At 42.9% G+C, this 12018-nt stretch overlaps 2 protein-coding genes across 2 annotated transcripts; one reads left to right on the forward strand and one right to left on the reverse strand.

The window, feature by feature from the left end:
• Positions 1-2431: 2431 nt before the first annotated feature.
• On the reverse strand, positions 2432-9603 carry COA8 (cytochrome c oxidase assembly factor 8). Its single transcript, XM_084270527.1, has 5 exons — positions 9471-9603; positions 8601-8798; positions 7618-7681; positions 5415-5505; positions 2432-2774 (listed from the first exon to the last, which is right to left on the reverse strand). Exons 1-5 carry the CDS (start codon positions 9588-9590, stop codon positions 2666-2668), a joined length of 582 nt encoding a protein of 193 aa, XP_084126653.1. The 5' UTR covers positions 9591-9603; the 3' UTR covers positions 2432-2665.
• Positions 9604-10427: 824 nt separating this feature from the next.
• Positions 10428-11790, forward strand: BAG5 (BAG cochaperone 5). Its single transcript, XM_084270474.1, has one exon. The coding sequence runs from the start codon at positions 10437-10439 to the stop codon at positions 11787-11789; it is 1353 nt and encodes a 450-aa protein (XP_084126600.1). The 5' UTR covers positions 10428-10436; the 3' UTR covers position 11790.
• Positions 11791-12018: the final 228 nt, after the last annotated feature.

Genomic DNA, 12018 nt, shown 5'->3' on the forward strand with positions numbered 1-12018 from the left:
TAAAATTATTTGAATATTACCAAAATACTGTTGCTTCATTATGTGCTTACTGAGCAGACAGATTAAAAAGGCACACGCTGACACTGCTAAATATGAAATACTGCTGTTCCCTCTGACAGGATTAGCTAAATACCTAAACGATAAGAACACTCCCCTGTATTTTTCCTATCCTCAGACACTCTTTGATCTATTTCACTAGCTTCAGTTACTGTAGCAGGCCTTTGTATACATAAAAAAATTATTTTTAGTAGTCTGTGGCAGCTCCTTATTCTTTGATGCACAAAGGATTTATGATCAATAATATCTGCAAGCAGCTAGCATTACTCCTCTGAGTCAAGAAAAAAATACCAAAAGTAATGCAACACTGGCAAAACCAGTATGGGTTTTGGCTGTTGAGAAAATACCTCAGTAAATAAACGTGGGTTTCGTAATGATCCTCAAAATTTCAGGTGGATTATTTTTAATAACTTCTTTTCATGGTGGCTTTATTAGATATTCTAAACCAGTGCTTAACACTCACTGAATAAACACCTCACTTCTTCAACAGGCTTTGGGTGAAGGGACTCAGCACCCCACCCAGACCCTTAAGGAAGGCAAAGGTCCCTTCAAGGCAGGAACTTCACCTACAAGCAGCTCATAGCAGAATCCTAGCATGACACATCGTATGCTGATTGTATTACTTTTGGGTGACCAACACTAAAATTACATGTTCAGAAGACAGTTTTAACTGTGGATTGACTACAGGGCAATTCAAACCTTCCATCTGACTTCCCACATCTCCCCCATGCCAACAGTAGAACTCTTGGATCTGCATGATGAGGCATACTCATTCAACTGACATCTAACATGTTTCTCTTGGATGAGTTCTAGTAGTGAATCAATCTCCCGATCTGGTTCAGCAGGCAGACACAAAAATGTCTGTGCTACTAAAAGAGAGCAGCTCAGAAGATGAAAATGCTTCTTTTGATTGACCTTTACCCCCATAAAGCACATGTGAATCTACCTTAGTGGTGACGTGTAGGCTGTGGGAACATACAGCTCTCTCCCTCCAGCCCAGGGGGGTTCTGGTCTCTGCCTTCCAGGGCTATTGTCTTATATTAGCCCATCATTCTTTCATGGGAGCTCTTTATTAAAGTGTGTATTCACACTGTGGGCAAAGCTTATATATACTCTGAGATATGATTTACTGTAAAGCCCTGAAGAATTATATTACATGCCCACAGCAGTCTACTTGAAAAAATTATTTTCCTAAAAAATTACAAAACATTTTGTAGCTTTTCCATACCTACCTTTTACAGTTCTGATGCAGTAAGTGACATTCACAACTAATACTCTCCTAGAAGTGCTGGCTGTTACCTTAGCAACACTATTAACAACTGGGTTTATTTTCTAATAATACAACAGTTAAAACCACAATTCAGCAACTGGTTTAGCCCCAATGAAACAGAGTGATCTGCTACTGTATCATTAATATTTATTTCATCTTGCTAAGGAATTATTACAGTTGATACTGACAAAGCTGCTTCTGCTCCAGTCGATAAAGCCTGTGAATAAATCATGTCATGTTTAGATATGAAAAGCAGGTCAATGGCTACTGAGCTGACACTTCCAGAAGCAGAACCTTCCTTACAGCATAGCTTTAGGAAAACACTTCATTTGACAGCATGCATTCTTCTTAGCAGAATCCTCTTAGTAGGTACTGTGTCAAAAAAAATCATTTAACTGTATAAACAGTCAGGGAGAACATTGAGGAATGGAGCTTCTTTTAAATTGCAGATACATGGCATAACATTTTAGGACTTCATTTAAACCAACCTCCCTGCAATTGATGTTACATATCTCGCAGCCAGAAAAATCCCCTTTGAGTACCTCAGAGAAAGTGGTGAGAGCAGCACCAGCAGAATACAGGGTGTATTAATGCTGATGTTCTCCAACACATGACCAAGTATCAGTCTCCTTTTCTAGCAATGCTAAGTGACTGTACATCTGTTCTATTGCTCAGCAACTCAAATCCTGACTGAGCACAGGTAAGAGGAACTCTTGTCCAAAGGGGTTGTAAATCTTTCAATTAAAACAAAATTATCCAAGATCCTATTGCATTGGTAATTTATATTAAATCAGATCTTAAGTCTTTACTAAAACCAGGAAATAATCACACTGAAGAGAGGATTATTCTGAATTGTTTATATACTCACAAATCATACTGGTTCCTTCAGCCACACTGTATTATTTGTGGGCAGCTACTGTCCCAGACAAACAGCTGCAAAATGAGGCATTTTTGTCTTTATATTCTATTTTGGTTGGCAGAGAAACCATTCTCTGACCTGACTTCAGGTACAGCACACTGAATCACATTATTTAGGAGCTATGACTCTGGTGAAGATGTGACAGTTGTGAGCCCTCCTGTTTAATGTAAACAAGGAACAGCTTTGGATAATTTTCTCAGTTGAATTTTGGTTGAGAAATATTTAGATATTCTTGGAATAAAACGTAAAGGAAATATACATATCAATTATAAATTAAGCCCAATGGCAATTTTTATTTACATAGTTTAACAGACAGATTCAAGTAATTAGTACATTAGTCATTCAGATTCTGAAGATCACATATAAACAAGAAGTTTATAGCAGGCCTAACTAGTGTTTTATTCTTCATGGAGCTGTGATCACTGATTTCCAACCTTTTTCTTTCTCCAACGAAGCCACCTCAGAGCTCTTGCCAGTGCTACTTGTCCCATGAGGAATGTGATAGTAAAGTTACGTTTATACCAATCCCTAGGATTCCAAAGTCAGGAAAGTCAGGAAAGTCAGCAGCACACCAAACAAGAACAGGAGAAAGGTACACCATTGTATTAAAATATCCTTTGGCATCAACAAATGACAATTCAGTGTGACAACATGCTTTTCCATTCTTTGTGGCAATACTTTTCATGCCTAATTAGAACTAAATAATCCATAAAAAGGTCTATGTGCACGTCCACATTCACAAACAAACAGATCACAGGTAAACTACAGGGCTAAAACCACTGTAAAAAAGTTAGGGGATAGGTAGTGTTATGACCAATTGTATTTAGTATCAGGTAAGATAAAAATAATTGTAACCATGTCTCAGAAGTAAAGCTGATCATCGAACTATCCAGAAGAATTTCCTGCCAGTGCTGTGCTATGGGTAAGATTTGTTTGAAGGGAGCGGGGTGTGTGTTGGAAAGCACACAGCTGGTCACCTATAAAGGGGGATCGACGTTTCAAAGACTAATTGTATTAACCCAATACAGGAAACATTGCATTTCTAGCTCAGTACCCTTTAAAGAAGATGCCTTTAATACTGCCAAAAAATCTGTGTTTATACCTTAAATAGGGTTTTATGCAGCATGCATGACTTCTGGAGCCAGTTTGAGATATAAATAAGATAGAGAACCTGCTTTGCATTCTTGCCCCCATTACAAACTGATTTCCTCACTTCATCCTCATTTCCAACAAGGATCACTCCCCCATTTTGTAAAATGCTGCAGAAGCAGCAACAGGGTATGCTTATTGTAGAACTAGCAAGGAATACTTAACACTGGGATTTGGGTCTTCTCTTGAGATGTCTGTAGAAAACCCTGCATTTGCAGATCTAACATAATCCTGAGGTACTAACCTCTCAGTAGGGATAGTGGCCAAAATCATGCTGACAGGCAGCACTGAGCTACCCCCTGAAATGTCATGTTAAATCAAAATATCACACTAACATTGCAACTGTTTCTTTTCCCCTTTCATGTCTCATTTCCTATACCCTTGTCAAATTTTCTTCCTAAACTACACTATATTTCCAGTCTAAGTACCCTGAACTAAATATTCATGGTGTCTATGCACAGCCATTCCTTCAATTTTAACTAGATTTTAGAAGTCGTAACACTTCAGCAGCCACGGTATCCAGGCCAGCTGGCAACACTGCAAAAGAACATACAGCTGAATGCATAAACAGACTTTTATAAATACAACCCCTCAAAATCAGAATGCCTGTTAAAAGCTCCACTGACTTCAGGGCCGTGCAGTTCCACTTTGAAACTACAATGATGCAGCCTGCACTATCTCATTTTACAAGGCACCAACAAGGAAGGTCATGTTTAGGCACAAAGCCTGAGCTCTCTTATCATAAAGATGGGACGCTATCCCAAGATCACTACAACAGCAGCATCTGGTGACCAGTTTTAAGATAAACAATTTGCTTTCCCACTCATTAATTATAGGCCATTTGAACAACAATCCTCTTATTAAAAAGAATTTTTTACTTTCCCCCTTTTCATGCTGTTGCTTAGGTTTTTAGTGAGGTTTCATACCTTGCCACCCCCCATGAGCAAGACAAGATTGCATATTTGTTTTAAATATTTATTATAGTATATTATTTTACTAAAATTATATTTTTATACTAATAAATATAATTTACTATATTTATTATTTTACTATAGTGAATATTTATTACTGTTACAGTGTATGCACAATACATACACAGAACCGTAAACCACTATTTGTTATAGATCAGTTACAGCGATAGCAGAATTCTCACTAGCATTACACAGTAACATTTGACATCATCAAGCCCAATAGTCCTTCAATCTAATAAGGAAAAGAAACTGAAGTTCAGGTTTCTTACTCAGTGGACAGTGGTACTCTAACTGGATTAAGTACTCTCCTCCTCCAGCTTCCCACTCCTTGCTCTCTACCAAGTGTGTACAGCTACTGGCAGGGTAATGTGTGTTTGCAAGGGTTTTTTCAGTGTTTTCAGATCCTAAATCCATCTTATCAAGTTGTTGTACAGCAACAGTAATGCTGAAACAACAAGGTAGATACTGTGAAGAGGTACAGTGGATGTGGGCTTACCCAGCTGTAGCTGAGACTCTGCACAGGATGAGTTCAGGCAATCATTTTACTAATCATTCACCACACAAAAAAATGATCAATCTCAAGGCTAATCACCTTCATTTTTATTACTTGCTTGCAAAATACCATAACCAAGAATAATTTTCCTTTGAGATGAATCACATTTACCAGCCCTTATTTTCCAGTCAACTGGAATGTGTAAATAGAAATTTCAACCTGTTTAGTCACATGTTTATCAGTTTCGATTAGCAGCACAAAAATACCCACGCTGTGAGAGGCAGACTTGAGTGCCTGCTTCTGTCTGTCTGAATCTCAGACACGAGATTCATCTCCCCACTGAATCAACAATAAGCAGCAGAACTCAAATGATAATGCAAATTTCTGTCAAATGCTACTAATAGAATTTACAAAAATAGTTTTCTGAAATGATAGGTTTAGGTGCTGTTTTACCAATTATCAATTCTTAAAAAAGAAGTTCAAATTAAAATTTGATCTTATGCTTTTCACTTAGGCTGTCATGTAGAAGGTATTTATGTTGGCTATTATACATACCTGTTATACTGCATATGCTTTCTAAAATTTTTACTTAGGAAGTCCTTGTAAAAGTCAGCCATTTCTTCTGCACTCAGTGTTGCTTTTTGACCTGGAAATAAGTTTTGGTATAACAACATCACAGTAATTCTTTGGATTAAAACACAGGGTTCAGGTGCAGGAGAGCCAGGTCTGACTCCTTGCTACTACAAACTCCCTGCTTGTAGTAACCCTGAACAAGTTAGTATGGTTTTATCTTGCAACTTTTAAAAACAGATCTAGCAGCACAGCAGATTAAAAATACTGATCATCTTGAAGCTGACGTAACTGTTAAGCCCTTATTACTTGAGAAAGTGATTATGTTTATCAGGTCTTAGATTACTTAAGGTACTAGTGGAACCCTACGAAAAAGTCTGTCTATCTAGAAGCATCTATCCTTTGAGTACAATTAATCTCTTGCAGGGCTGAAGACTAACCCCTAACAGTAGGAGCACTAAATAAAATCTCCCCCCTAAAGCAAGTCAATAAACATAGGTAGATCACTATTCATGACTGACATGGTATTTTCCAGAAGTACTTTTCCTCTTGCTGTTGATAAATTTCAAGTAATTTAGTGTAAGTGTTCTGAGATGTCAGATTTAGTATTACAGGAGACAACTATTTTGTGAAGAACTAAGCCTGTGTCAGGGCCTGGAACAGGCTGCCCAGGGAGGTGGTTGAGGCACCATCCCTGGATGTGTTTAAAAAAAGGGTAGATGAGGTACTTAGGGATATGGTTTAGCACAGGACAGGAATGGTTGGACTCGATATTAAAGGTCTTTTCCAAACTTGTGATTCTGTGATGTACAAAAGATGACTTTGAATGTGACACCCTCATGAGAGGGATATAAGAGGAGATGGATTCTCTCCACAAAACTAGAAAGGAAAAACTGTGGCTAAAACACAGATACAGAATCACAAGTACCATCAAATATTCTCCACTCTATCAGATGACACCTATACAAACTGTCTGGCACTTTCAATGTTTCTAAAATGAAGAAACAAATTTGAATGTCCCGGTGCACATGGGTACAATGAGGGAGATGGAATAGTGATACTCAACTTGTTACTGTTCCAAAATGCATATTAAAGCTCCTGAGACTGATCACAGAAATATAAATTACTGATCAGTTCTATCTGTCATTATTTACAAATCTAATATATTACAATGGATTAACATACTATGGGATAAATTTACTCTAAGAATATTTGAAGACTGCCCACTCCACTATTCATACTGGTCTCAGCAGAACTGAACATAGATACACTTAGATAACAGTTTTGTTCCAGCTATTCAGGTATATTATTACTCTTGTTTATATACCCACACCAGCTGTCTTACAGAACAGAGTTAATCAACACTTGCAGCCAATGTCATTTTATTTCTAAGGGATGTACATGCTTACTATTTTAGTAATTTATTTCCAGAATATAAAACCAAAATGACAATACAAAAGAAACACTTTCTAAGCAATACAGAACTTAATTAAAATTATTTCTCAACCATACACTGATCACCAGGATACAAACAGAAGAGCAAAATAATGGTCTGAACTAAGAGTAGTTGCTTTACTAAGCTCAAACAGATCATTAGTTCATGAACAAAATGTTCAACCTCATGCTACAATAGCCAGTGCACTGTTATTATGAAGGCCTCTTGTTTTCAGTTTCACATAATGAATTAGATGCACAACTATTTTACAGCAACTGTGCTGAGGCAAAGACAGGCAGGGAGCAGCTGCCTTATTCTCCCCCAAGGAAAAATATTGTATTCATTGTATACACTACAGACCTGAAGCCAAAGAGTTGGTGAATTTATCCACCCAACCATAACATGCACTTGAGGCAAATGCTCTATGTTTAGCTCAGCTAGCTCACTGGGTTAGGAGTAAAAGGACAAAGCCCCCTCCTCCTTAGATTACAGGATGGGTAGATTACTGGCTAGGATTTCAATGCATTCCCTCCAGGTGTGGGGAAGGAACTTGGGGAAGAACAGTACAATAAATAATCCAATCCCCACATGCACAACTCTGAAGAGTTCCTCCCCTTTTCATCATGCTCCTGAAAATATTTTAAATCCTACCCTCAAGATTTACTTGTGACAGAACACAAAGAACATAAGGAAAATTCAAAATTAATCAGAATTCAGAGTGCATCCTGAACTATAAACAAAGATCTCACTAACCTGTTTCATCTCTCACTTCCAGACCCTTGGCTTTCAGTCTTGAATAAATAAATTCTTCTTTTTCCTAAAACATGTTTTTCCACATTAGAATCTGATGTACTCAGTTCTTCAAGTTAACCATGGCTTTTAATTACATAGCAGTGTAGTGCTTAATACCCTCAGGAATAACAAGCCATACTCATTACACTTGGAAATGGCGACAAAACATTTTCCTGAATCCAGTGAGTTAGTTAAACCGGTTACCTTGTCACAGAGATCCTGCTACCTGTGTGCATCAATTAAAGCATTCAGGTGTTCTACTGAAACATGTAAAACTTATTTGTGGAGTAAAGTTAAAGCTGAGCTTCAGTATCATTTGACAGGATCAAACCTTCAGTTTGTAAGACAAACTGTGAAGATTTAGATATTGCATAACTGAGGATTTGAGTATAGAGAAAACCATGCAGCCTTAAGAAACTTAAATTACTAAGGCAGAAACAAAGTAATTATTTGCATGTACATTTTTCAAACTTGAAAAGCAGTTCTATGGAATTAAAAAACAAGTTTCGTTTTCTCTGACATCTTGGGCAGTTTGGGGAGGATATGATGATCAACGATCATCACAAGTGACAGTGAATTACTGAACCATCACTATTCTCCCAACAAAATTCATTGTCTCCCGACCAATGCTGCAATCAGGAAAGAAGACAGAACACAGCTGAAAAGTCTCCACTTTGAGCTTTGTTGGGGTACATTGCCATTGTAACAGGGCATGTCCCTCATTTATCCCTGGTGACTACACCTAATTTCTCTCACTTATGGCTGAGCAAGAAAAGCTGTAGGGTCATTTTCAACATGAACTGACGCTCTAGTCAGATGGGACATGCACATCAGGTGGCTACAACTTCGCATCTTCAGTGCAAGATGGGAAAAAGGTAAATATCATTACCCTTCTGTGTGTGCAGGCAGCAGGGGAGCAGCACCGGGCATCACAGTGGGCTCACCTGGCGGAAGGTGCAGTTGTGCTGCGCCCAGAAGCGCTGGTCACAGGCCTGGGCCTCCTGCCGCGCCTCCCGCAGCCGCCGCTCCAGGGGCGACTCCTCGGGGGGCACGTAGAAGATGACGGGCCGCAGGTTGGAGTGCTTGTCGGGGGGGCCGATCCAGTCATTATGGGAGTGCGCCGGGGGGCTGAAACCCAGGCCCTTGAAAACACAGGCAGAGTTCGTTACGGCCGCTTTATCAGCGTTTCTGAAGAAGATACAAAGAAATAAGCTACAGAACTCCATACAGCCCTACGCGTAACACCTTCAGAAGGTACACACACACTCACTTACCCTGACCTAAAGCGACGTGATACATTGAAACTTTACTTCTGGTTGGAGCTGCGCTACAGAGAAGTCTGTTTCCCCACAGACATGAGCCATGATTTCTCTTTTAAAAGCAAGCTACTTTCCTCCCCATCTCTGTATCACTGATACTCCACTTCATTAAGACACTTAGGGTCACGAACTTACAAGCCCTCAAGCCGTTCTAAGCGCGGCTTCCTTCGCGCAGCATCACACCACGCACGGGCGGGCGGCTTCCCAGGCCGGGCAGAGGGTGACCTGGCTCCCACAGCCCGCACTTCCCGCGCCGCGGGCCCGCCCCGCCCGGCACTTACAAACACACAACACACAAACCACTAGAGGCCGCGGGAAACCCAGGCTTCGATCGGGACGCGCCTGCACAGCGAGAGAGCTATCGCGGGGCAGCCAGGGCAGCACTACCCGCTGCCCCCGGGACTCGGCGCAGGCGGGAGACCCCGAGGCGGCCCCGAGGTCTCCCCAGGGCGCTGCCCGCTCTCACAGCCCGACCCCCGTCCCGCCTGGATTTACCGCGCTCTCATGCCGCTCCCCGCGCCCAGCCGCGGGGCCAGCTGAGGAGAAAGAGGAAGAGAAGAGGAGACGGTGGCGGCAGCAACAGCCGCCTCCGCGCAGCACTCGAGCCGCCGCCATCGCCCACCTCCCGCCGGCGACTGGCGCTTTACGGCGGTGTCGCAAAGGCAAGACCGCCCGGAGCGCGGCGCGGCGCGGCGGTCGGGGGCGGTGCTGGAGGTAGGGCCGCGTCCCTTGGCCGCGCCGGTCCCGCCTCCGCCCGTCGGCGGGGCGGGGCGGGGCTCCTCGGGTGCGCTGGCGCTCGGCCCGTGGCGCAGCGCCGGGCCGGGCAGCGGGTCTGGGGCCGGGACGGCCAGCGGGTGAGGTGGCCGGAGCGCGGCGGGCGTTTTGTCCGGGGCAGGGCGGACGGGCGGGTGGCTGGGAGCGCTGAGGGGGTTTGCTCCGGTAAACGGTGGGTCAGGCCCCATCGCCTGGGCAGAAGGGGCCGGGTCGGAGCCGCTGTCCTGCGGTGTCGGGGCCTGGAGGGGCCCGCCGGAGGGGGAGGTCGGGCTGCAGGGCCCGTGCGGGGCAAGGCAGCGCCGCCCTGGGGTTGTGGCGCCCCGGGGGCGGCCGGGTGTTGCCGTTGTTTTTCCCCGGTGCCCGGTCTGTTCTGCGGTGCCTTCCGCAGCAGAGCAGGTGGGGGAGGGAGGGAGGGCTGCAGGTCGTGGGCAGCCGCTAAGAACTGGTGGTTTGGTATCTAGAGCATCACCCCTGCAGCCCGAGTGGGGCAGAGATGTGCCGCAACAGCGGAATAGCCACGAAATGTCAGCCAGGTGCTTTATTCCTATCGGTATCCCATTGCCAGCGATATGGAAAACAGCTGTAGTGCTGGGGTGCTTCAGGGTGCTGGGGAAGTTGTTACTTGTGATCACAAGTCTCTTTCCTGCTTTCCTTGTAGTTCATCTGAAACTGGACGGAAGAAGAGGAATGGATATGGGTAACCAACACCCATCCATAAAACGGTTGCATGAAATACAGAAGGAAGTCAAAGAGATTGAACAGCAAGTGGCTGTCTTCAGTGGTCTGTCAACTGATCGAGACTACAAGAAACTAGAAAGGAGCCTTACTAAACAGCTTTTTGAAATAGACTCTGTAGACACGGAAGGAAAGGGGGACATTCAGCAAGCCAGAAAGCGAGCTGCTCAGGAAACAGAGAGGCTGCTTAAGGAACTGGAACAAAATGCAAACCATCCGCGCAGACTGGAAATAGAAGCTTTATTCAAGGAGGCACAGTCACTTGTGGAGCGTGAGATTACACCCTTTTACAAAGGAGGTAACTGTATAAGTGATGAATTTGAAGAAGGCATTCAGGACATTGTACTGAGGCTCACTCAGGTGAAAACTGGGGGGAAGGTTCCTCTACGCAAAGCAAGGTACCGCACGCTGACAAAAGTATGTGCTGTGCAGGAGATCATAGAAAGCTGTGTAAAGCAGCAGCTGTCCCTGCCACTCTCCAATGATGCGCATCCTTCGGTCTCCAAAATTAACTCTGTGATGTGTGATGTGAACAAAGCGAAGGGAACTCTTATCGCGCTTTTAATGGGAGTGAGCAGCAATGATACCTGCAAGCATCTAGCCTGTGTGCTTACAGGCCTCATCGCTGATTTGGATGCTTTAGATGTCTGTGGTCGCACGGAAATAAGAAATTACAGAAAGGAGGTAGTGGAAGAGATCAATAAATTGCAGAAATACCTGGACTTGGAAGAAGCAGCAAATTCTACTCACGCTTATGACTTGGCACAGAACCAGTCCATTCTGAAAATAGAAGAGATACGCAAGAAAATGAAAGAAGTTAATTCTTCACTTTTAAAAACGGAGAATGCTTCTGATTTGTATTTGGGATCCAAAGCAGAATTGCAGGGATTAATTGCCCAGTTAGATGAGGTGAGCCTAGGAAAAAACCCCTGCATTAGAGAAGCCAGGAGAAGAGCAGTAATAGAAGTTCAAACTCTCATAACTTACATTGATTTGAAGGAAGCACTTGAAAAAAGGCAAATGTATCCTGAGCAAACTGCTGCTGAACATCAGTCTCACAAAGCAGTTTGGACTGTTCTTGGAAGCTTGTCTCAAATTCAGCAGGAGGTGATTTCATTTGATGGAAACAGAACAGATAAAAATTACATGAGGTTGGAAGAACTTCTCACGAAACAACTTCTAGCACTCGACGCTGTTGATCCACAAGGTGATGAGCGGTGCAAGGCTGCCAGAAAGCAAGCAGTAAAGCTTGCACAGAATATTCTTTACTATCTGGACATGAAAACAGATGAATGGGAGTACTGAAACAGCCATGGCCTAACATAGAAGAACATTTTTCCCTTTGGCACTTTATACAGATCATTGGCAGCACGTAATAGAAGTGATGTGTTCTGTGCTTGTTTAAATCACAGAGATTGCATAAGCAGTTGACTTGGCTATATGTCTGCTATCCCACGCAGTCACCCACTTGCCATGGCAACTGTCACTACACCATCAGCAATTCTGGTCATTGCTATAATCAAGGAAGTGTGAT

The sequence above is a fragment of the Gallinula chloropus genome, assembly GCF_964237585.1.
Source record: "Gallinula chloropus genome assembly, chromosome: 14".
Lineage (NCBI taxonomy): Eukaryota > Metazoa > Chordata > Aves > Gruiformes > Rallidae > Gallinula > Gallinula chloropus.

Excerpts from the sequence above, each read along its gene's own strand:
- COA8 (XM_084270527.1), bottom strand. The coding sequence starts at position 9,590 with ATGGCGGCGGCTCGAGTGCTGCGCGGAGGCGGCTGTTGCTGCCGCCAC. Across the intron at positions 7,682-8,600 it reads ACAACTGCACCTTCCGCCAG|GAAAAAGAAGAATTTATTTA; the intron begins GTGAGCCCACTG and ends AACATGTTTTAG. Across the intron at positions 5,506-7,617 it reads GGAAGTGAGAGATGAAACAG|GTCAAAAAGCAACACTGAGT; the intron begins GTTAGTGAGATC and ends ACTTATTTCCAG.
- BAG5 (XM_084270474.1), top strand. The coding sequence starts at position 10,437 with ATGGATATGGGTAACCAACACCCATCCATAAAACGGTTGCATGAAATA.